The sequence below is a fragment of the Podarcis cretensis genome, assembly GCF_951804945.1.
Source record: "Podarcis cretensis genome assembly, chromosome: 4".
NCBI lineage: Eukaryota > Metazoa > Chordata > Lepidosauria > Squamata > Lacertidae > Podarcis > Podarcis cretensis.
The window spans coordinates 66,565,537-66,586,626 of NC_137173.1; the positions used below are offsets into that span (position 1 = coordinate 66,565,537).

Consider the following 21,090-nt stretch of genomic DNA (forward strand, 5'->3'; position numbering starts at 1 on the left):
ATTAGCTATTAACCTGTTACAGCCTATTTGTCAAAGCTTTCTCACTTTGTCATGAATTGCACGGTTAACTAGGCAGTCCCAAGTGTTTCTCCACTGGTTACAGTTTGTTCCCAGTCTATAATATTTGATTTGAAGCTGAATCAATAGGGACTCTCCTGTTTTGCACCAGCGGCAGAATGTTCCTGGGTGGAGCCAGATTCTTTTCAGGAGTCATATCAGATAATTACTCAACAGTCTGACACAAATGATGGATGTGATAAGCCTATGATGTGGTAGGTTAAGTTATCACTAATATGATGACCTACTTAAACTGAAGTTATGAACTTACCCAAAATCCCTCACTCCTATGAGATCTTAGGGTGGGGTGGGTGATCAAGCTTGCTGGCAATCATATAATCTCAAACGGGAGCAGTTTCCTCAAAAATCACATTATAGTGACATGTTGCTGGCTGCCCATTGATGAAGGGAAAGTGCACTCTACATATTCAGAAGTACTTGTGGGGTGGTAGCCAGTTCTTCTCTCCTTCCCTTGCAAGTCACTACCCTACTCCCTACCCTAGTCCAAGGGTTGGGTCTTGTCTTCCCACCTTAGAATCTCTGAAATCTTGGCCCACCCCATTTTCATTCTTGCTGGAATCCACTTTTCTACTGCTTTCCTCGTGCATAACACTGGTGAACCAGACCTCCACAGTCAACAGAATTTCAACAGAGGGTTCAGTCCTGCTCAGATTGATTACATGTGTGTGCTCCTCTGATGGGAACAGGCACATGCAGCCAAAGCACAGTGTGGGGCTGTGCCACTCCTCCTTCCTGTGCAATTCTCTGCCCCCAACAGCTGCCTCGATTTGGATGAACCATAGATCTGCCCAGTTTGGCCTGATCTGGTTCGGGCTTTGAACTTTGGCTGTATCCTATGCACAGTCCTATTTCTTTCTTTTCAAATTTGGTTAAAAGCACTGCAGTTTGGAACAGTTTTGTGCACCATCTTGATTCAAAATATCATCTGATAGCATCCAACCACAGGCCAAAAGCCCACTTTTCCATCATGCCCGAGTGTCCAAATCAGCACATTTTGAAACCATAATGCCAAACTGGGTGAAGATAACTTCAGAGGCTTCCAGTTTAGAACATTTTGGTCTGCCAACATGATTCAAAATGGCACCCATATTAAAAAAATAGATAAAAACTGCCTCCTCTGTTTTGAGAACCACCATGCTAAGTTTGCTGACAATATCTCAAGAGGCGTCTGAATGAATAGAGAACAGGTTGATATTTTCCCAAACACACACACACACACACACAGCAATTTTCATAGCACAGAAATATCAGTTCATGCTACTTCTGCCGGTTCAGCCTTTGCAGCAGTCACTGCAGCGACCCCTCTGAAACATTAATTTGCTATTTAACGTAAGAACTGAAACAGAATGCTTCTTTGCTGTACTAATTACACATCAGACTGCATATATCACCTACTTTAAAATGCAAACAATTATAAATTTGACTATTAATCAATACGTTTGGGACTGTAATTTTACTGTGCTTTACTGCATAGATTATAGAGAGAAAATATTTAGATGGTTGTAAACCACATTGTGCTTTCCACGGCCAATGTTTCATGCATTGAAAAAATAAGTTATGATAATTTTTTGGATGGTTTCTAGAAAATGTTAGAAACCTAATATGATGTCATTTCTTATTTACAGAGTCCAGACAAAATGCACACACTGTATTTTTAGATAAAAGTTAAATGGCATTCAGTTTCAGGTTCTGATTTAGATATGAACTACTGTTTCTAGATCTGCTTCACTTGCAGAGAGATCATGTACTGAAGCACTGTCATTCCAAAACCTGGAATCTGATGACAAACCATGCCTGGTTTCACTCCAGTAATTCCACTGGACACCGCCCAGTTCTAAAGATTTACTCTACTGCAGCCAAGAGAAATTACTAGACTTTAGCTTTTGTCTTGGAAAGTGTGGATTTCTCCCACTTTTGACAACTAGCTTTAATGCAGGGTATTTTGTTAGTCAGAAGGTTACTTGCTTAAAGTTTTCCTCCTTCTTATGATTCATCAAGACTCCACTGTACACTCGTTTCTCTCTTTCTGGATTTTTACATGACATCAATAAAGTTTATGCTATGAGAGGGACTGTATTATAAGAATTCTGTTCTGTGACACGGGCAGCCAGCTTGTGCTACAGGCAACAGGGATTTATGGTACAGGTGGACAGGTCAAAGAGATGGTGATGATGATGATGATAATTAACAAATTTAAACCCCCGCCCATCTGGGTTTCCCATTATATTAGCTATGCCAGGGTTGGGCCTCTTACCTACTTCTCCTGATGTTGCCTGCCTTTTTTCCTAGCGCAGTAGACTAGAGACAAAACTACAGCTATGAATCTAAGTGGATTCATATCTACACACGTGGTACGTATATACATAGAATATGGCAACTGAAGCAAAACCTTCTCTTGATCATGTGTTGGCCAGGAGATGTGGCTGGCATTTGTGTCAGCATCTAGGGGATGGAACTAGCCTGTGCATTCTCAATAACCCCTTTTTGTGTTTGGCATCCATGGGGACTGAAAGGCTGAAGAGGACTTCAAAATCAATCAAAACAGAATGATGGGCTGCTGTTGTTTTATATCTTAGGGCTGATTCAAGTTAGTTGCCTCAGTTTTTTTTTTTAACCCAACCAGTTTTCATCACAGCACCCTGAAATGTCCACAGCAACTCACAACTTTACCAAACTTTTCTTAATCATTCTACAAAATGGCAGGCTATGGATAACTCCTATTTTACATTTTTAAGTTCTTTACATAGGACATACACTTAGCTAAGTTTTCTGGTGCTAGGTCTCAAGAGGGGTATGTGTGTGAATGAGGTTTGGAGATTTTCCTGGGCATGACTAGTTGTGACATTGGTGGCCTTTTCTCATACTTTGGACTTGTGCCATGCTTACAGCAATTCTACTTCATTAATCCTTCTTTATTAATCCTTGCAATACACACAGTGCTGCTTGTCAGAGAATAACAATTGCCCTTCTAAATGGTTCGGGTGTTGCTTTCACTGAGAACATTACCTGAGAATTGGCTCTTCTGCCCATTCAGAACTTGGGGTTGTGTGTGGGGACCCAATGGAATTTTCATCTCAGCCTTGAGCAGCATGATGGTTGAAAGAGCACGAAAGGATCCTGTCCTCTATAACTGCAATCTGAATATAAACATATGATGGTGTATCAGCAAAAGTTAAGTATTTTTGAATTTGCAGGAACCAGAATTTAAACTTCTATCCAGAAGGACAAGATTTAGCTTCACACTTTGTAAGAAAGAACAAGAAGGGAAAGAAATTTTCCTGGAAGAAACAATGCTGTGCAGAGTGTCATCTGCCCTAAAGGACCTATTAGGGTCACTTTAACCCTAATTAAAATAGTCCCTCACATGGTGCTCTTAGTCTACTGACCTGCTGAATCCATAGCATCACAGCTCCTGAATGTTTCACAAAATACTAAGTGTGGTACACCAAGAAACCCCAAGCATCCTTAGCTAAATGGCAAGTAGCACTGTGGATGTGCTATGACACAATTAGTGATTATGTAGAAGTTTTTTTTCTCTTTAGAACTGCTACAACTTTCAGGCTATCAGGAACACTTCCTAAGAAAGCAGAACAACTCAATTGCTCTGTGAATTACATATTTCTTTTGCAAAACAAAAGGTTAAATATTACATCCAAACTGGACCAATGGGTTTATTATCAAGTCTTTGAAAATCTATAAAACACAGGTTGAACAACAAAGAGGTCACAGTATGTATAAAAGTTTTTGGTTTTTTTAAGAAACTTAAGTCATTTTTAAAAGCAACAACACAAAACCCACATTGTGACCAGTATGCAAAAAGTAGTGGTGTGAATTGCCTTTGATCTTGAGGTTTGTGTTCATCTGTACACAGGAAATATGCAAAGCATTATGTTTATATGCCATTGTGACTTGAAATGCACTTAACACAGAATGTCTGCATATAAACTGCTTATTGGATGATACTGAATTATGTTTTACACTGAGTGGACCCATTGGCATTAATGAACATGACTAATTCAATAGGTCTACGCTGGATTGTTGAATTGTGTTGTTAATCTGCTTTATATACAAATTATCTGGTTTATGTGAATTGCAGCTCACACTAATAATGTTCTTTGCCTCTAGTCATCAGTATAAGATATTAATTACTTTTACCATACACATTCCCAGAAAGGTTAACGATATCACCTTATTATATTTGGGTTAGTCACTGCAGCATTGGCACATTGGTTCCAGGGCAGTTTTAGGATCACCAGGACTAAACTGGTCATTTGAAGATGATCCTTAGGCCATTCTCCTTGAAGTGCCTACTCTGCAGAGTACTCTATGGAGCTCTCATGGGCAAACTTGTTGGATTATTGTTGCTTCATATTTGAGAGGGAGCGGGGTTTACAGTGAGTACTACAATGATCCTTTTCGCTGCCCCACATAATCAATCACAAGACGTGGTGTGTGCATACCATTTGAATGGCAATGCCTATCAACTTTTGGGGGTGCTTGGCCCCCTCAAATATTTTATTGGTGGGGCCGAAGGGACCTCAGCCTCTAGGAGTTGGCGTCTATGTTTTGAAAGGTATTATTATTATTATTAATTAACAAACTTTTTTTGCTTGCATCTGCATAACATACCAAAAAGAGTTTTCACGGTTGAAATGTGTGAAACAGTGAAATCCAATATCTACAGCAGATACCACTGTGTTCAACTGGACTTACTCCCAGTTAAATATGCACGTGATTGCAACTTGGTTCCACTATTCTTTGACCAAACTCTCACAACAATAAATTACATATATCAGAGTAACAAATGGCATAGATTACAAAACTAAAATGAGTGGTTTAGATTCCCACCACATGTGACAACACACATGCATGTGATTGCACAGAGCTGTCTTTAAGAAAATTTTAAGGTTCTCCATATCTACCTCCTTTGCAGTCTTTGCATCACTGACATTCATCTGGCATTAGCAGCTTGGAGGCTGCAGTTCTAACCTGTGATGTTTTTATTTTGCTCACAACGATGCCTTTTTTATTTAATAATTATTAAAAATTAAAAATTATTAAAAATTCCTGCCAACCTAGCAGTTCAAAAGCATGCCAAAAAGTGCAAGTAGATAAATAGGTACCGCTCTGGCGGGAAGGTAAACAGTGTTTCCGTGCGCTGCTCTGGTTTGCCAAAGGCGGCTTAGTCATGCTGGCCACATGACCCGGAAGCTGTACGCCAGCTCCCTCGGCCAATAAAGTGAGATGAGTGCCGCAACCCCAGAGTCGGCCACGACTGGACCTAATGGTCAGGGGTCCCTTTACCTTTACCTTAAAAATTAAATATGTGCATCATGCCTAGATAAAAACCACAAGGACAAATGCTGATTCCCAACTAGCTAAACTCCACAAGCACATCTATGTGTGTAATGTTGTTGTTGTTTAGTCGTTTAGTCGTGTCCGACTCTTCGTGACCCCATGGACCAGAGAACGCCAGGCACTCCTGTCCTCCACTGCCCCCCGCAGCTTGGTCAGACTCATGCTGGTAACCTCGAAAACACTATCCAACCATCTCGTCCTCTGTCGCCCCCTTCTCCTTGTGCCCTCCATCTTTCCCAACATCAGGGTCTTCTCCAGGGAGTCTTCTCTTCTCATGAGGTGGCCAAAGTACTGGAGCCTCAGCTTCACAATCTGTCCTTCCAGTGAGCACTCAGGGCTCCCTGCCAAGAAAACTCCATGGACAAAGACAACAGGCATGTGTGTAATAGGACAGGCCTAATGTGATAATAAAGCAGAGACATCACCTTGCCAACAAAGGTCCGTATAGTTAAAGCCATGGTTTTCCCAGTAGTGATGTATGGAAGTGAGAGCTGGACCATAAAGAAGGCTGATCGCGAAGAATTGATGCTTTTGAATTCTAGTGCTGGAGGAGACTCTTGAGAGTCCCACGGACTGCAAGAAGACCAAACCTATCCATTCTTGAGGAAATCAGCCCTGAGTGCTCACTGGAAGGAAAGATCCTGAAGTTGAGGCTTCAATACTTTGGCCACCTCATAAGAAGAGAAGACTCCTTGGAAAAGACCGATGTTGGGAAAGATGGAGGGCACAAGGAGAAGGGGACGACAGAGGACGAGATGGTTGGACAGTGTTCTCAAAGCTACAAACATGAGTTTGACCAAACTGCGGGAGGCAGTGGAAGACAGGAGTGCCTGGCGTGCTCTGGTCCATGGGGTCACGAGGAGTCGGACACGACTAAACAACAACAATGTGATAATCTAAAATAAGAGCAGCAAGTGTGTGTCTATAAAACAAAGGGGGCAGCTGAATAGGACACAGCATGCTGTAGGGCAGGGATATCTTGTTCAACTGAAGGGCAACAGTCCCTCCTGCACAACCTTTGGGGTCAGGGGGCATGTGGCAGTGATGGGTGGGGCCAGAGGCAAAAGTGGGTCAAGTGATGAATGCAAATTTTACCTTTGTACACAAATTCACCTAGGACACTGCTCTCTATCCTCCATCCAGGGAAGTACCATCAGGGTTGAAGGATGCATTCCAGGCAGATAAAAATGCTCAGGGGGAGTTTGAAGCATGGCTAGTAGTGGCTGTGTGGCTGGAGAAGAGTTCTGAGAGAGCCAGGGAGATTGGCCCGGAGGGCTGCATTTGGCCCCTGGGGCTGAACATCCCCACCACTGCTGTATGCCAAAAGACTGTGATGTGAAATAAGTGGGTTACTTACTTTTTTCATTGCAAAACTGCTGTCACCTTAAATTAAGCAAAAGTCACCTAAAAGGAAAAGGAAATAATTAAGGTTGATCAGAAAAGGCTCTCTGAGTAGCCTCCAGATCACAAAAACTTAACAGTCCCTGCCCTCTGGCCTACACTCTTAAAATGACATGACACATAGAAAATTACCGTAATTGGGAGGAAGAAATACAAAAAAAGATTAAAACTGGAGAGGAAGAGACGGATGTGGCAAGTGACAGAGAGAGAAAGCTCCTCCACTCCACATTAATTCTCCTTTGCTTGCTCAAAGCTTATTCAGTGGGTAGACTTTGTCTGCTTTATATTGAACGTTCGTTCTGATTTGTTTACGAGCATTCATTCTGCACTTACCCTGATCTCCTTACTGTCAGGGTATTTGCATGTTTTCCCATTCATCATCTGTTCTTCCCAAACTTTTCAATGCATTTCCTCACTATGGTCCAAACGGCGAGAAGCCCATACATTTTTAAGAAGTGGATTTGCTGCACTAGGATCACAGAGCGCTTTAATCCACCTTAATACTGCAAAACCTAAAGTTCCAGCATGCACGTGAATCCTTTCTGTAAAACACTGATGGTCAGGGGGCACCCATAGTTCTCCATGGAAACACCTACAGGCATCCCCAGCTCTTTCCCTGCACAAGTCGCCGTATAACAGCCATTCCCTAGTGATGCCATGCAGTGGACATCATTTCCACTGCGTTCCTCCACAGTTTAGTATGGGATGCTGTGGTGCACCTAAATCAAGCCACTAAGAGGCCTGTGGTATGTAAAACTATGTGCTGAAGTTTTCAGCTCAGAAGTGCAGAGTCCTCGACTTGTATCTCCACTTGGCAAAGGTAGCAGCAGCAGATGGCTTGTAAGGAAGACTTCTCTCTGGCTTGGACCCCGAAGAGTTGCTGCTAGAGTGGGCAACACGGGGTGGGGGGGCAGATGGTCAAGCCGGGCAGCATCCTCCTCTGTGCTTCATTCTGACTAGTTTTGTCGATTTAGAAGTTCGAGGAGGGAAAGACGTGCGCCCACCACCACCACCCTGACACGAACACCCACCCCGTCCTGACGGCTAGGACTGCCCCGCGTCGTCTCCGGCTCTCCAGTTTCTTCCTCCTCCCGCCCGCGCCTCCCCTCCTTCCCCTCCCCTCCTCCCCTCGCGGCCGCTTCCACTGCTGCGCCGCGCCTTTTCGCCTCCACTTCAAAGCGCCCGGGTGCCTCCACACCACAGAGCGGCGGCGAGGGGCGAAGGAGGAGAAAGAAGGACCAAGTTTCTGCTCAGGGCGCTGGAACCGGGCAGACGCAGGTGCGTGTCTGCGTCTTGAAAGGGGTCGCGCGCAGGGCGGGGTGGCGGTGGGGAGAGACTGCTAGGCGCCCAAACAGAGGGGAGAGGCGGCGAGGGAAACTCCCGCCTCAAGCAGACGCCTCGTTGGGAACCCCCAGGCGGGCGACGGTCAGGGCAAGTTGCTGGAGCGACTGAGGTGAGGGAAGGGGCACTCGCTGCTTTGTCGTCCTCCAGACGTCGCCAGCTGCCGTCGGGGCAAGGAGGTGGGTCAGGGAGGCACCGTAGGCAAAAAGAGCGAGTTGCTCATACAAGTTTGCCATCTGTGCGGGGGGAGGAGTCTTGTCCTTTTTTTTTTTTTTTTGTTAAAAAAAGAGCGTATTATTTGGGCTGAGTAATTAGACAAAGGATGAATGGAGCGGGGGAAGCTCCCCCAGAGGAGTAGCAATGGTTTCAACCGCTGAAGGGTTCAAGGACTGGCTCATATGAGGAAGATGCTTGTGTTGGGGAGGCAGAGGGAAATTCTCTATTCAGTTTTTCCGTCAGTCAAGCTCCAGAGAAAGACGAAGGGAAGTCAAGCCAGGAATCAAAGAGCCACAGACACATGACACGTTTTCTTTTTTTTAAGAAAAGGCAAAGTAGTTTCAAGATTCCGCGCAAGTTTAGTTTATTGGATTAGAAGGGAAATGTGCTTTTTGCTGTGGTCATGGAATGATCAACAGGTTTAAGGTTTGTCTACACAATGCTAAATCTGTAACAGAGGAATTGGCAGGCAAGAAGTCGGAAGTAAAGAAGTGTATACCCAGTGGAAAGGATAGCTGTTCCATCTCCTAACACCCACTTACTTCTTGTCACACCTGCTCCTAAGAAGTGTTTGAAAGTTGTTTGGAGAGAGGAGGTGAAAGTACCGGCTTTCCCACTCTTCCGGAATTGTTGAATGGATCTGGGAATTCAATCTGTGTTATTGATTTTTTTTTAGTCCATTTGAGATAAAATAACAAAGGAAAAAGAACCCGGTAGCATAGATTGTAACAACAGCCCCACAGTATGCCTTGTAAGAACAAGAAGAGATGTGTCTTTTACCTCTGTTCAATTAATCTAATCTTGCAAATATAAAGTGTGTTATGGTGTAACTAATTTACCTGAGGTAACTGTGGAGGTGTCTTTTACTGTGGACTGTAATAGGTCACCTTGTACCCATTAGTCATATGCATTAGCACAATGCAAAGTTAAAGCATTTTTCAGGGCCATTAATTTCAGTGGGACAGAATTAAACATGTTAAGGCGGCATTTCTAAACTTCCCCTGCTAGGAAATGAGTCCACTGAAGTAATCAATAGGACTTTTTTCTGGGTCAGTATACATAAAACAATCCTTCCTTGAGGTGCTTAACTTCAGCTACTAGACTATAGTATCATCCTATGAAATGCTATCTAGAACAAACTTGTTGTTGTTGTTTAGTCGTTTAGTCATGTCCGACTCTTCGTGACCCCATGGACCAGAGCACGCCAGGCACTTCTGTCTTCCACTGTCTCCTGCAGTTTGAGAACAAACTTAGTTGGTCTCAGAGGTGCTACTGGACAATTTTTTAATTTTTAAAATATATTTCTAACCAAACTTGGACACTTTTATGCTCTGTTCATTTCTTTGGGAGAGATGAGACAAGCGTAACTCTCCAGTTTAAATCAGCGGAACCAATCTTTTGTATGTTTATTCAAGAGTTAATCCCACCTTATCCAAGGGGTCTTGCTTGCAGATACCTGTGCTTAGCAGGAGGTTACTCAGTGGCAGTGTGTAGGCAAAGGTCCCAGCTTTGACCCTTGTCATCTCCATGTTCAGGATGGGTGCATTGTGTCGAACCTTGGAGAACTACTGCAGTCAGTGTAGCCCAGGGGTTGCTAACCTTTTTAGTCTGTGGGCAAATTGAGATTTTTGAGGTTGTGTCGTGGGTAATACTCTGCTGGTTGCTTCTTTCCCACCTGCCCTCAATCAGCCCCCTCCTTGACAGACAGAAAGAATGAGTGTGTATACACACCCATACTTTCCAAAGGGGTCTTGGGGGAAAGTCAAGTTCGGTAGAGTTAATGTGAGCCTTGAAAAGCACATAGAGCTGGAAGAGTGGTGCTCTTTCCCAGTCTGAAAGAAGAGCTGAAAGAAGTGAGGAACAGTACCACTCTTCCAGCTTCCTCCCTTAGCTCTATATACTTGACAGGAGGGGAAAAGGAATCATCCTCACCACCTCCAGACAAAGGGGACAGCGAGGGGCTTGGAGGCTTTGTGTGCCCACAGGAACCACATTCATGACTTCCTGTGTAGAAAATAACTGAACCGGATGGACCAATATTCTAAGACATCTTTATTTATTCCTGTAGAATTGCAACCTTCAGCACTTTTACCATTGCATGGCACATATTTTTTATTCTTTGTAATACCAAATTGCAGCAAGAAAAAGAAGGAAGTGTATTGCTAAGTGCATGTAAAGAGCATTTCATATTTGCTTTTTTTATTTTTTAAAAAGTCAAGTTATGCCCTGTTTTTCTTTACAAAGAACAACACCCAGAGCTGTTTAAATGTAATTTCTATGGGATGTCTGATGAACAGCACTTAAAAGGGCCTATAATGCTTGTCTTTTACATTTCTGACAGCACATTGCCCAATCTCAATACATTTGTTTTAAAATAATGAAGATTAGGCTGCAAATAATATAGAAGGCATGGCTGGCTGAACAGGTTTTTCAGTATGTTTGGGGATAAGGTGAAAGAGTTCCTCAGTTTAATGAAATGTAATACAAATTCAATCCTTTATGAAAGAAAAAAAAAACCCAAATGATTTACTAGCAGAATCAATCTGGGTGAAATGCACCCAGCGAACACTTCAAAATCAGGTATTTTTAAGCACATGCTTAACTTTCCATTGAAACCAGTGACATATTGAAATTAACTTTGGCTGGGACATGACTTTCATCCTTTCACATTTCACCCTTTTATGATTTTGGGGAGGAATTAATGTTACTCTTCACTCTTAAATATTTTTTATTGAAAAGTGCTCAGCACCATGCTCTAATTGACCAGGTTGTGTCAGATGTTGTACACTGCATTGTTGTACAAACTGCATTGTTCTAATGGCAGGTGTGTTTCACACTGGTATTAAAATGGTCTCTTCTGTGGTTTTGAGTTTCAATATTTACTCTCAGTGCACTTACCTTAAATCATCCTCCCTTTCCATTTTTTTTCCTCCTGTCTAATGCAGATTTTTTTGCTTGCTGGGCATGTGTTCAGTTTTGTTGTTGTACATCTGGGACCAGGGTCACTGGATGCAGGCGTAGACTTCACTATTGGGCATACTCACAGTTTTGGATCTTTGTGGTGGCAGTTTATCGAACAAGCAAGAGTGGGGATAGTATATGGCAGTGCTGCAAACCAGGAAAAAGAAATGGACCTGATATATCATATTACTAATATTATGGCAGGTATTAGGAATTGTGAGATTTCTCTTGCTCATATTTGTGGAATATTTTGATGTTTAAAACAAAAAAGGCCAAGTGTCCTATTGTTTGGTTCGCTTGGTTGTATGTTGCTTTGGGTTGCCCTGGGCTGGATAAAGCAACTAACAAAATTAATAAAAAATAGTAATATTGCTTGCGAGTCTTCTTGGTGCCTTCATGCTCATGGACAAGAACACCAGAAGGAAGAAAATTGTTTATTTAATGAGCAATTAGGTAGAATCCGCTTGCATACTTTATATTTTTGCAAAGTAAAATGTTACAGGCTTTTAAATACCCAGAGCTTCAAATTAAAGGAGTTTTCTTCAGTTTCCCCCTCTTCACCATCGTTACAACCCTGGCTCCTTGACTTATTCTTTGAGAAGCAGGTTAAACTTGTATAAAGTTTGCTTATATACCCTGCACTTATTTTTGAGTTCACAAGTAGTTACGAGGGTAGTAGTTACTTTCCATGGCTAGCTTGTGTCAGCTCTGCAGTTCCCCTTAATTTCTTTAGCAAAGCTTCCTTGACACTCAGTGGCGAGAAATTTTCTGCAAATAAGTGCCTATTATGCCTATTATTATACTTAGGCTTAGTTACATTGGGAGCTAAAGGGTTCTGCCAAACTCAGTGGAAAAAGTGTGTCAGGGAGAAGAGAGAGTTGATGGAAGGAGTGGCACCATGCAACTTGCAAGGAGGCAATTCCAAGCATAAGAGTCAGCAAGAGAGAAGAGGTGGAGTTGTCTGAAGAAGCAGGAAGCCTTTGAATGGTTGATGGCGATGGAGCTGGAGGAGTGAAAGTCACGATCACGAATGCAATGGAGACTAGTCCGTTAAGGCTAATGGGACACTGCCCACTAATTTCAGTCTGCCCTCAGCCCAGCCCCCACCTGTCTGCCTTCTTACTGCCATCAGTCCAGGGTATAGCACTGCATGTCAGCTCCCTCATCAATTTTAGTGTTACCCTTGTAGAACTCAACAGGGAGGAGCATGGGGACAAGATTAGAATTTGTTGGCTGTGCCTGTCATTGGCTCTGGTTCCACCTACTGTTGGCCTCCCTGCCTTCCACCCTTCCAGTCCCAATGATCACCACTGCACTAATGCACTGCAGTATGAGAGTAGAAAAAGAAGTAGCATGGGGGAGTTTGAAAGTTAGGATGAAGCATCTAATTATCACACAGTCAAGCTGAGTTTGATTTTGGTGATAGAGTTCTGGATAGAAGTGAAGGATGTTTTGCTGAGCAATGGCAACCAAAGACCAGAGAGCAAAGGTTATAGTAGTAGCTAAGGTGAGAGCATGAACCTCAGTTTTTGCCAGTAGGAAGGCCTGCCTTTTCTCAGTGTTGTAAAGAGAGAAGCATCAGGCTTTGCTGGCTGACTGGATATAGGAACAAAATAAAATAAAATTCCTTCCAGTAGCACCTTAGAGAGCAGCTAAGTTTGCTGTTGGTATGAGCTTTTGTGTGCATGCACACTTCTTCAGATACATTGAAACAGAAGACGCCAGACCCTTATATATAGTGAGAAGGTGGGAAGGGGTATTACTGGTACTCAGAAGGGTGGTGGGAATGGGTGATTGGCTGATAGGTGTGGTAAACCTGTTGACAACTGTTAACGACTGCAATTGGTCTTACAGGTCTCACCCTTGCTTTTTTCTTTTGCAGTCGTTAGAGTCGTCAACAGGTTTACCACACCTATCAGCCAATCACCCATTCCCACCACCCTTCTGAGTAATACCGCTCCCCACCCTCACACTATATATAAGGGTCTGGTGACCCTTTTGTTTTGACTATGGCAGACCAACATGGCTACCTACCTGTAACTGGATATAGGAAGTGAAGAAAAGGGAGAGGTGTCAAAGCTTTGTCCCTGCAAGTATGGTGAGATCATGGAGTGTGAAATGGAAAGAAGGGCTATGGAGGAAAGATAAGCAAGTCTTAAGACAAGGATGAAACATAAAAGTGGAAATATCATACACGGGGACATTTAAAAACTGCCATATACTGAGTCAGAGCATTGGTTTAACTTGCTCAGTAATGTCTACCCTGACTCGCTGTGGTTTTAGACAGGTGTCTCTTTCAGCCCTACCTGGAGATGCCAAGGATTAAACCTGGAGGAGGGAGAAAGTTCTATAGTGGAGCTAAGTGTCATCTGCATAAAGGTGCAAGAGCAGTTCCACGAGGAACCCCAGTGAGGAGACAGAAAGAGAAGGGAAGCTTCCCCTTGTGGAAACACTGGAAGACTGTTTATGCAGATATGGTGGGACAAGCTGAGGACAAAATCACAGAAACATAGAGCATTAAGCAAGAAAGAGTGATCAACTGTATTTAAGGAAGACACTTGAGACATGGATAGTAGACAGGTCAAAACAGATAAGGGTAGAGCACAGACTTTTTGAGAGAAAAGGAGCAAGCAGAAAGGAGATTTTACATAACTTGACTGTAGGTTAGGGTCTGCCCTGGCTTGCATCAGCAGCAAGACGCAGGCAAGATGGGTTAACTTGGAGGAATTGTTTTGTCTTAGCTGTGTCTACCTGGTTTCTCAATGTATCTGTATATCTCATGACCTGGTATTTTTATCTGGATGGGAAGACAGTGATTTCATTGTGGGGAATATTCTTACCACAGTTAGATTCTGCAGAAGTTTAATAAGAATTAAAACTAGAATAGGATGGCAGTCATAGTCACAAATCACTATTACCATGGATAAGGGCTTCCAACTCTTTTAAGCAATATATGAGTGAGGCTTGTTGCATTGATTTCAGTGGGATTTCTGCATATACATATTTGGGACTGCAGTTCACAGCAACCTGCTTTCTAGATACCAAGCATATATGTTGTACCTACAGAGCAAAGCATCGTAATTGCTGTATCTGATTGCACTGGGATTTCCATCCCTGTTTTTGGTGTTTGTTCCCAACACCTTCCTCCAATCGTACTTCTCTGCATGGGCTGGTTTGCATGAAACAGCAAGTCAAAATATGGCTTACTGGGGCAACACAACACAAATGTGCAAACTCCTAGAGAGGAGCTTGCAGCAGCTTTGCTCCCCTTTGGTCTCTTTCGCTGTTGTGATGGCTTGGAAAAGTGTCTGAACTGGTATTCGTGGTTAAGCTTTCTCCTTACTACTGTAAGAGCTACAGAGTACTGATTTAAGCTAAGATTTCACTACCCATGTCATGTGAACCATATGTCAAACTCCCCTCTACCTCTCTGACAACACATCTTCCTCTTAAATTTCGAATTCATTTTGAATACAAGTAAAAACAAGAAAGCTAGTGTACTGCCTGCACTGCTTCCATGTGCAAGGTGCCTGCTTGTGTGGTGAATGGCTGCTCGCTGGCTCCTTCATCTTAAATTACCCATCCTAGGGTAAAGAGGTAAGCTGCTACATGCGGCTGCGCACAACTATACCTTTAAAGCACATTTGAGGCACAACACAGGGACCTGGTTCGCATGACATGGTAAGCCAAACTATGGTTTACAGAGACTGTGTGGGCTCCTGGTGAGTAAATTTCAGCTGCTTTGCTCCTCCTCTATGCTTTTTGATACTGTGCTTAGTTAAGCCAAAGTTTATTTTAACGATCCCTGTAGCATCAACTAACTAGATGAAGGTGTTTCATAGCCGCTTGTAAAGTGCAGGATTTAGTAGACAGGGAGATTTAGAATGCACTTACCAGTGTTCCAGGTACAGCATAACTCCCATAAAAAACAACAGCAAATAAACAAAAATCCTTTCAGTGATCCCTCTTTAGAGTCACCCACCTCCACCAGCAAATTTTACGTGATGGAATCTTAATACTCTCTTTATTATTATTATTTTTTAAGGCGCCAGAAAGTTTCTGTGCAATACCATGAAACTTCAAAAAAGAAACACCATATTGTGTCTTCCATTTGCTACAGATATATTTGATATATTGCCAGTAAGCCAGTAAAGACTTCAAGAAAGCCACTTCATTAGTGCATGGGAACAGCTCTCTTGACTTCAATGTGATGTGGCTTGCTTCCTTAGTGCCTCCTGGAAAAACCTACAGAAAAAAAGGATATTTTATAAAGAAGTTGCTTCTATTAAACCAGTTGCTAGTTTTCACAGTGACATAAAACTTTCCAGATATATTTGATATATTGCCAGTAAGCCAGTAAAGACTTCAAGAAAGCCACTTCATTAGTGCATGGGAACAGCTCTCTTGACTTCAATGTGATGTGGCTTGCTTCCTTAGTGCCTCCTGGAAAAACCTACAGAAAAAAAGGATATTTTATAAAGAAGTTGCTTCTATTAAACCAGTTGCTAGTTTTCACAGTGACATAAAACTTTCCAGTGTTTATACCTTCCCCATTACATATACATTCTTGTGCCAAGCTTCTTTTTTTAAAAATATTTTTACTATTTTTGTATGCCAATCTGGACACACACAAGCAGATTAACATTCTAATAACCACAGCAAGTAATGGGAGGAACAGGCAGGGAGCCATGTAATGCAGTACTAATTGTTGGATGAGTCCTTGTGGTTTTGTCCATGTATTGACTTAGATTTGAACAGAGAACGACTGCTACAACACAGTGTGGGTAAACAGACATCACTGTGCTAATACTGCTATCTTATTCATGGAAGAAAAATAATGCTAACAATGTTGTTGAAATACTCAAGAGATATAAAGAGAACCTTTCTACAACAGAACATTTGCAGATTGTGCTGGAATTATTTTTAATTAACTGCTATCAAAAGATTCTGCTTTGTTTAAAATCATATAACTCTATCATATTGCATTTTCACTCAGACTTGACATTAAAATTACAAGAATTGCCTGAATTCCTGATGCTTTTGGTACCAACAACATAGGGAGGCTATTGCCTTAGAGCAGGTATAGAAAATCTTTGGGCCACTAGTTGTTGCTGAACTGCAACTCCTGTCATTTTTTATTTATTTTTTTTTGTCTTTGGCCATGCTTGCTGCGGCTGATAGGAGTTGTAGTTCAGTAACATCTGGAGGGCTGAAGGTTCCCCAGACCTGGTTAGTTCTGCTTATGGGTTTCCCACTTGGCATCAGCTGGCCAGTACTCTTGGAAATGGAATTTTGGAATTGGTGGACCTTGATAGGATCCAGTTGGGTGCTTCTTAAATTCTTAAACATAAATTAATTTTTAAAAAGCAAACTAGCTAAATAACCAAAATGATAGAACTATGAGACCTTGCATACATTAAAACTTTCTGTTACACAATTAAACCAAGTACAAATATTCAGACTTTGTGAAGTTGCCATCTCTCAACCTTAGGGCTTGACCTTTCTTTAGTTGCTCTGAAGAAGACAATCAATGACATCATGCTGCTGCTTTCACAATAAGACCCTTCTCTCTGCCTTGCTGATGTGGACTAAAGGAAAGCAGAGCAATACATTTGGCACCAGCTTGGCTGCAGGAGTTGCTGGAAGGAGACATATAACAATTTTAAGGACTCCATTTGGGATCTGTGTAGGGTTTACTTTTTAGCCTTTTCTTCTCCCAAAGATGACCTGCAAGGCAAGTCTGTACAGATGTTTCCTTGGTTTACTCCTGAAGTCTTTCTCTTGAATGAGTATCTGGAAGGCAGCAGAGGTTTAGGAATTGAGTTTTCCTTCTCCTAGATGGGCTACCTTCCTAGGTTGACAAGTCCCATCTGTCACTCATGTGACTCCCAAGCAAGACAGGAAAGGCATATGGAAGTAAGCTTTCAATGCTCTTGTTTTTGGGTTATTATAAGTGTGCAGAATCACAAATTTTCACATTCCACAATAGTTAATTGGTCTACATACCTACTAATCCATTTGTAGCATAAAAATATAGTTTTCCTCCTTCTGTAATTGCTCATGATCATCCTCAACCTACTTTCAATCTAGATTGATTCTAGATCCTGTCATCCACCAGGGTTGGTGTGGTTACTTGATACATGTTTGAAAACTCTCTTCTTGGTTCAGTCATCCACACCTTTTCCTTCCTTAATGTGTCCCAGGGGTATTTAGAATATAGCGATGACTGTGATCTTGGTATGCACCCAACCACAATGTCATTTGGCAGGTGTATAATCCTCACCCCCATTGCCTACATCTGTTTTCATTTGTTTTCAAACGGACACACTGTGGTGTAATGCTGAATCAATCTGCAATGAGCTTTTGTTTTCAGATGAAACCTGGTTCTCAAAAAGTGCTTTTCAGGGGCAATAAACTATTCAATAAATCTAGATTGTTTGTGGACTACCTAGAAAAACAGGTACTCAGTGTCCATTGACTCTAGAATGAAATGTTGTATGTACCCAACTTAAACAACGAAGAACATGACCTGAGATTTCATTATTGGTAGGATAACTTAGAAACAGCAATGTTGGAAGCTGCCTGTCACCAGACTATTTGTTCATCTTGGATGTTATTGGGGAGGGCTTTGCTGGTATTTATTTGTTAACATTCATCATGGATGCTCTCCAATGATCTTGGATGCTTTTATGAGCTTTGCAGGTTCAATATTTTCTTATTAAATGATCTATTAAGAGTACTATCCTACATTAAACTTAAGGAAGGGACTATTGCTTAGGGGGCAGGTTGTTTTGTATGTGAGAAGTACAATCCCTGGCATTTTATGTGAAAGACCTCTGCCTCAAACCATAGAGAACTGCTGCTGGTCAGAACTGACACACTTGGCTAGATCAAGACTGGTGGACCTCCAAAGGTTGTTAGACTACAACTCCCATTATCCTTGACCATTTGCCCTGCCAGCTCAGGCTGATGGGAACTGGAGTCCAACAACATTTGCAAGGACACAAGCTAATGTTAGTCTAGTGTATGCTACCATTTATTATTAATATTATTATTAATATTAACAAATCATAATAAATTATTAAGCTTTGTGTTATCTATGGTTTTTAGATAGTAGCCTAGAGAGCAAGAATTCTGGGCTCTACAGCTTATGCAAAGGATTTACTTAACTGGTTTTGATTTCCAGGAAGCTCTGGAATGCTCTGTGCTATAAAGTGATTTTGTATCAGATATATGTGGTTTTTAAGTGGAAATATGACCTACCTTTAAATATAATATACTGTAAATCAGTCTGTGCTATAACTGCAATCTCATAGGAAGAAAAATTCATAGTGCACAAATTAGCATTGCTTATATAGCATTAACAGTGAGCTAAAATTAAAACCTAATGGGTGCAAAAAATATCAATTTCTTATCAAACGGATGAGGCATTTTCTTGACATTCCTGTCTCCTAGTTTGGTGAATAAAACTGATCCCCATTTTCCATCCTTGCCATATACAGCAAACTTCCAATAATTTTTAAGACAAACTGTGTGCAAGTTCTTTTACAATCATCTAAATAAAATAGTTGTAGGAGAAAGAATATTGCTTCTTGGTAATCTGACTACATTTTATTACCTGTGAATACACAATGTATTATTGTGTTCTGCTATTTTCAGTTGTGATGTAGTTGGTTTAACAGTCTTCTAGACAAATACTTTGTTTTCATACTTTTATCTTGGGAAACTCTTTCCACAGCTGTTGAGAACCCCCATGTTCCGCCATGGAAACCCAGCACACTGCAGAAATTGTGGACATTACCATTAGTTAGAGTGGGTTGGCAAACTCAGGTAGCTGATCTTGGGCAGGAAATTATTAGGTATTTACTGTATTATTATATTTTGCTGCCAGGGAAGGGAAGAGGCACAGGGGAGAGTTTTTTGCACCAGGTGCCAAAATAAGTTGGCCAGCTTTGAGTACTGTTACCATGCCCCTTTAGTGGTTGCTTCTCTGCCTCAGTCATCAATGTGTCTTGGGTTGGTACTGATTAAGACAGACCTGTTGTGCTTCACTGGTGCCCTCTATGAACTGAGACCATGAGCTATCATGTTGCAAGTGAAAATAACGACAGCCTATTCATCAAGGAAGCAGGCCCATTGTTACAGAGATGCTTTGAAGAAACTCCTGGGAACCCCAAACAAAGCTTGAGAAACACAGACATAAGTGAAGGGGGCAAATCTTTCTCATGTAGGATAATATTTAGAGCCATACATGACTAAGCCATACTCAGAGCATATGTAAGTTCAGTGGTCCTACTCTGAGTATGACTTAGTTAGGTACTGTACTTAGTATTTAGCATCAAGTATTTAGTTGTTTTCAGATGTTTTCTTCTGCATTCTAGGATGATTGCCCATGGAGTATATCGTAACTGCGCTACAGGATTTCATGAAATCTTATTAAAATGTAAGGTTTCTCTCTCTCTCTTTTTCCTGCATTTGTTTCTGGCTTCTTCTGGCAAAGGTAAGATTTTATTTTTCATTATTTTTCCCTGGAAAAAATGTCAGTTATATTTTCTTTTACAATAGTCTTGAATGAATTGTATCTTGACAGAAGTCAACCAGTGAAATGGATATACAGTGGTACCTCAGGTTAAGTACTTAATTCATTCCGGAGGTCCGTACTTAACCTGAAACTGTTCTTAACCTGAAGCACCACTTTAGCTAATGGGGCCTCCCACTGCCGCTGCGCCACCGGAGCACAATTTCTGTTCTCATCCTGAAGCAAAGTTCTTAACCTGAAGCACTATTTCTGGGTTAGCGGAGTCTGTAACCTGAAGCGTATGTAACCTGAAGCGTATGTAACCTGAGGTACCACTGTATGTAATAATTCAATCCAAACATTTCTATAGCGCTTTCCAAAGTATGCTGTCTGTCATACCATGACCCTATGAAGTAAGATAAATCAGGATCGTGGCTTGCCCAAGATTATGAAGTGAACTTCATTTGCACCAATAATAAAGGAACTGAACAAAAATTATTTTAGATGTTTAAATTCAGTTTAATTAAACTACTTATGGTTTCAATATACAATGTGAAACTATTCTTTTCTCGTTGGCTAGAACACTGTGCCTGATCTATCCTAAATACCAGGTATATTTGTATCCATAACTGCAGAGGCAGATAGATCAGGGAAATATGATAACAGATAACTCCAACATTTTGCCAAGTGGGTCGTATGTTGCTTTCTGTCTGGCAGAAATGGGGTGAAGTGACGAGGACAGGCTATGACTGAGGCTTGCTGGTTCTCATTCCAGATATAGTACACAAAGTAATGTCTGTCTACTCTCTTAAATACATGGAACACATTTGAATTGTGTTCTTATATAAGCAGTGTAACTCAGTCACAAAATGGTTCTAATTATGCTTCAGCCATGAGTGTTGCACTTGGATGTAATTTACATGCACTTAATCATGCTTGAAAACATGACAGTTAATCTGTCTAATCCATTTCTTTGCTTCAGTAGATCACTATTTAGCATATTTCAAATGATTAAAAATATATGCATATTGGGAATGTAGATAGGGGTTAGTGCCAGGGTATAAGTTTGCCTCTAGGATGTCCTGGGCTTTGTACATGAGAGAGCCCAAATTCCCTGGGAGAAGTCTACACAGTACAGTGGTGCCCCGCAAGACGAATGCCTCGCATGACGAAAAACGCACAAGACGAAAGAGTTTTCCGTTTTTTGAGTTGTTCCG

General features: G+C 41.6%; 1 protein-coding gene and 1 long non-coding RNA gene across 5 annotated transcripts in view; one reads left to right on the forward strand and one right to left on the reverse strand.

The window, feature by feature from the left end:
- Positions 1 to 7,860, reverse strand: part of LOC307214014 — a 30,889-nt gene extending 23,029 nt beyond the window's left edge. Inside the window, exons 1-2 of the long non-coding RNA XR_013837833.1 lie at positions 7,171 to 7,860; positions 6,794 to 6,840 (exon numbers count right to left, since the gene is read on the reverse strand). This is a non-coding gene — a long non-coding RNA (uncharacterized lncRNA). The remainder of the gene's footprint in view (positions 1 to 6,793; positions 6,841 to 7,170) is intronic.
- A 124-nt stretch (positions 7,861 to 7,984) lies between these two features.
- The window catches only part of ADGRG2 (adhesion G protein-coupled receptor G2), a 42,822-nt gene continuing 29,716 nt past the window's right edge, over positions 7,985 to 21,090 (forward strand). For all 4 annotated transcript variants that reach the window (XM_079972203.1, XM_079972202.1, XM_079972204.1 and 1 more), the window contains exons 1-2: positions 7,985 to 8,115; positions 19,737 to 19,855. In XM_079972203.1, coding sequence (XP_079828329.1) covers positions 19,738 to 19,855 — 118 coding nt within the window. In that variant the 5' untranslated portion in view covers positions 7,985 to 8,115; position 19,737. The remainder of the gene's footprint in view (positions 8,116 to 19,736; positions 19,856 to 21,090) is intronic.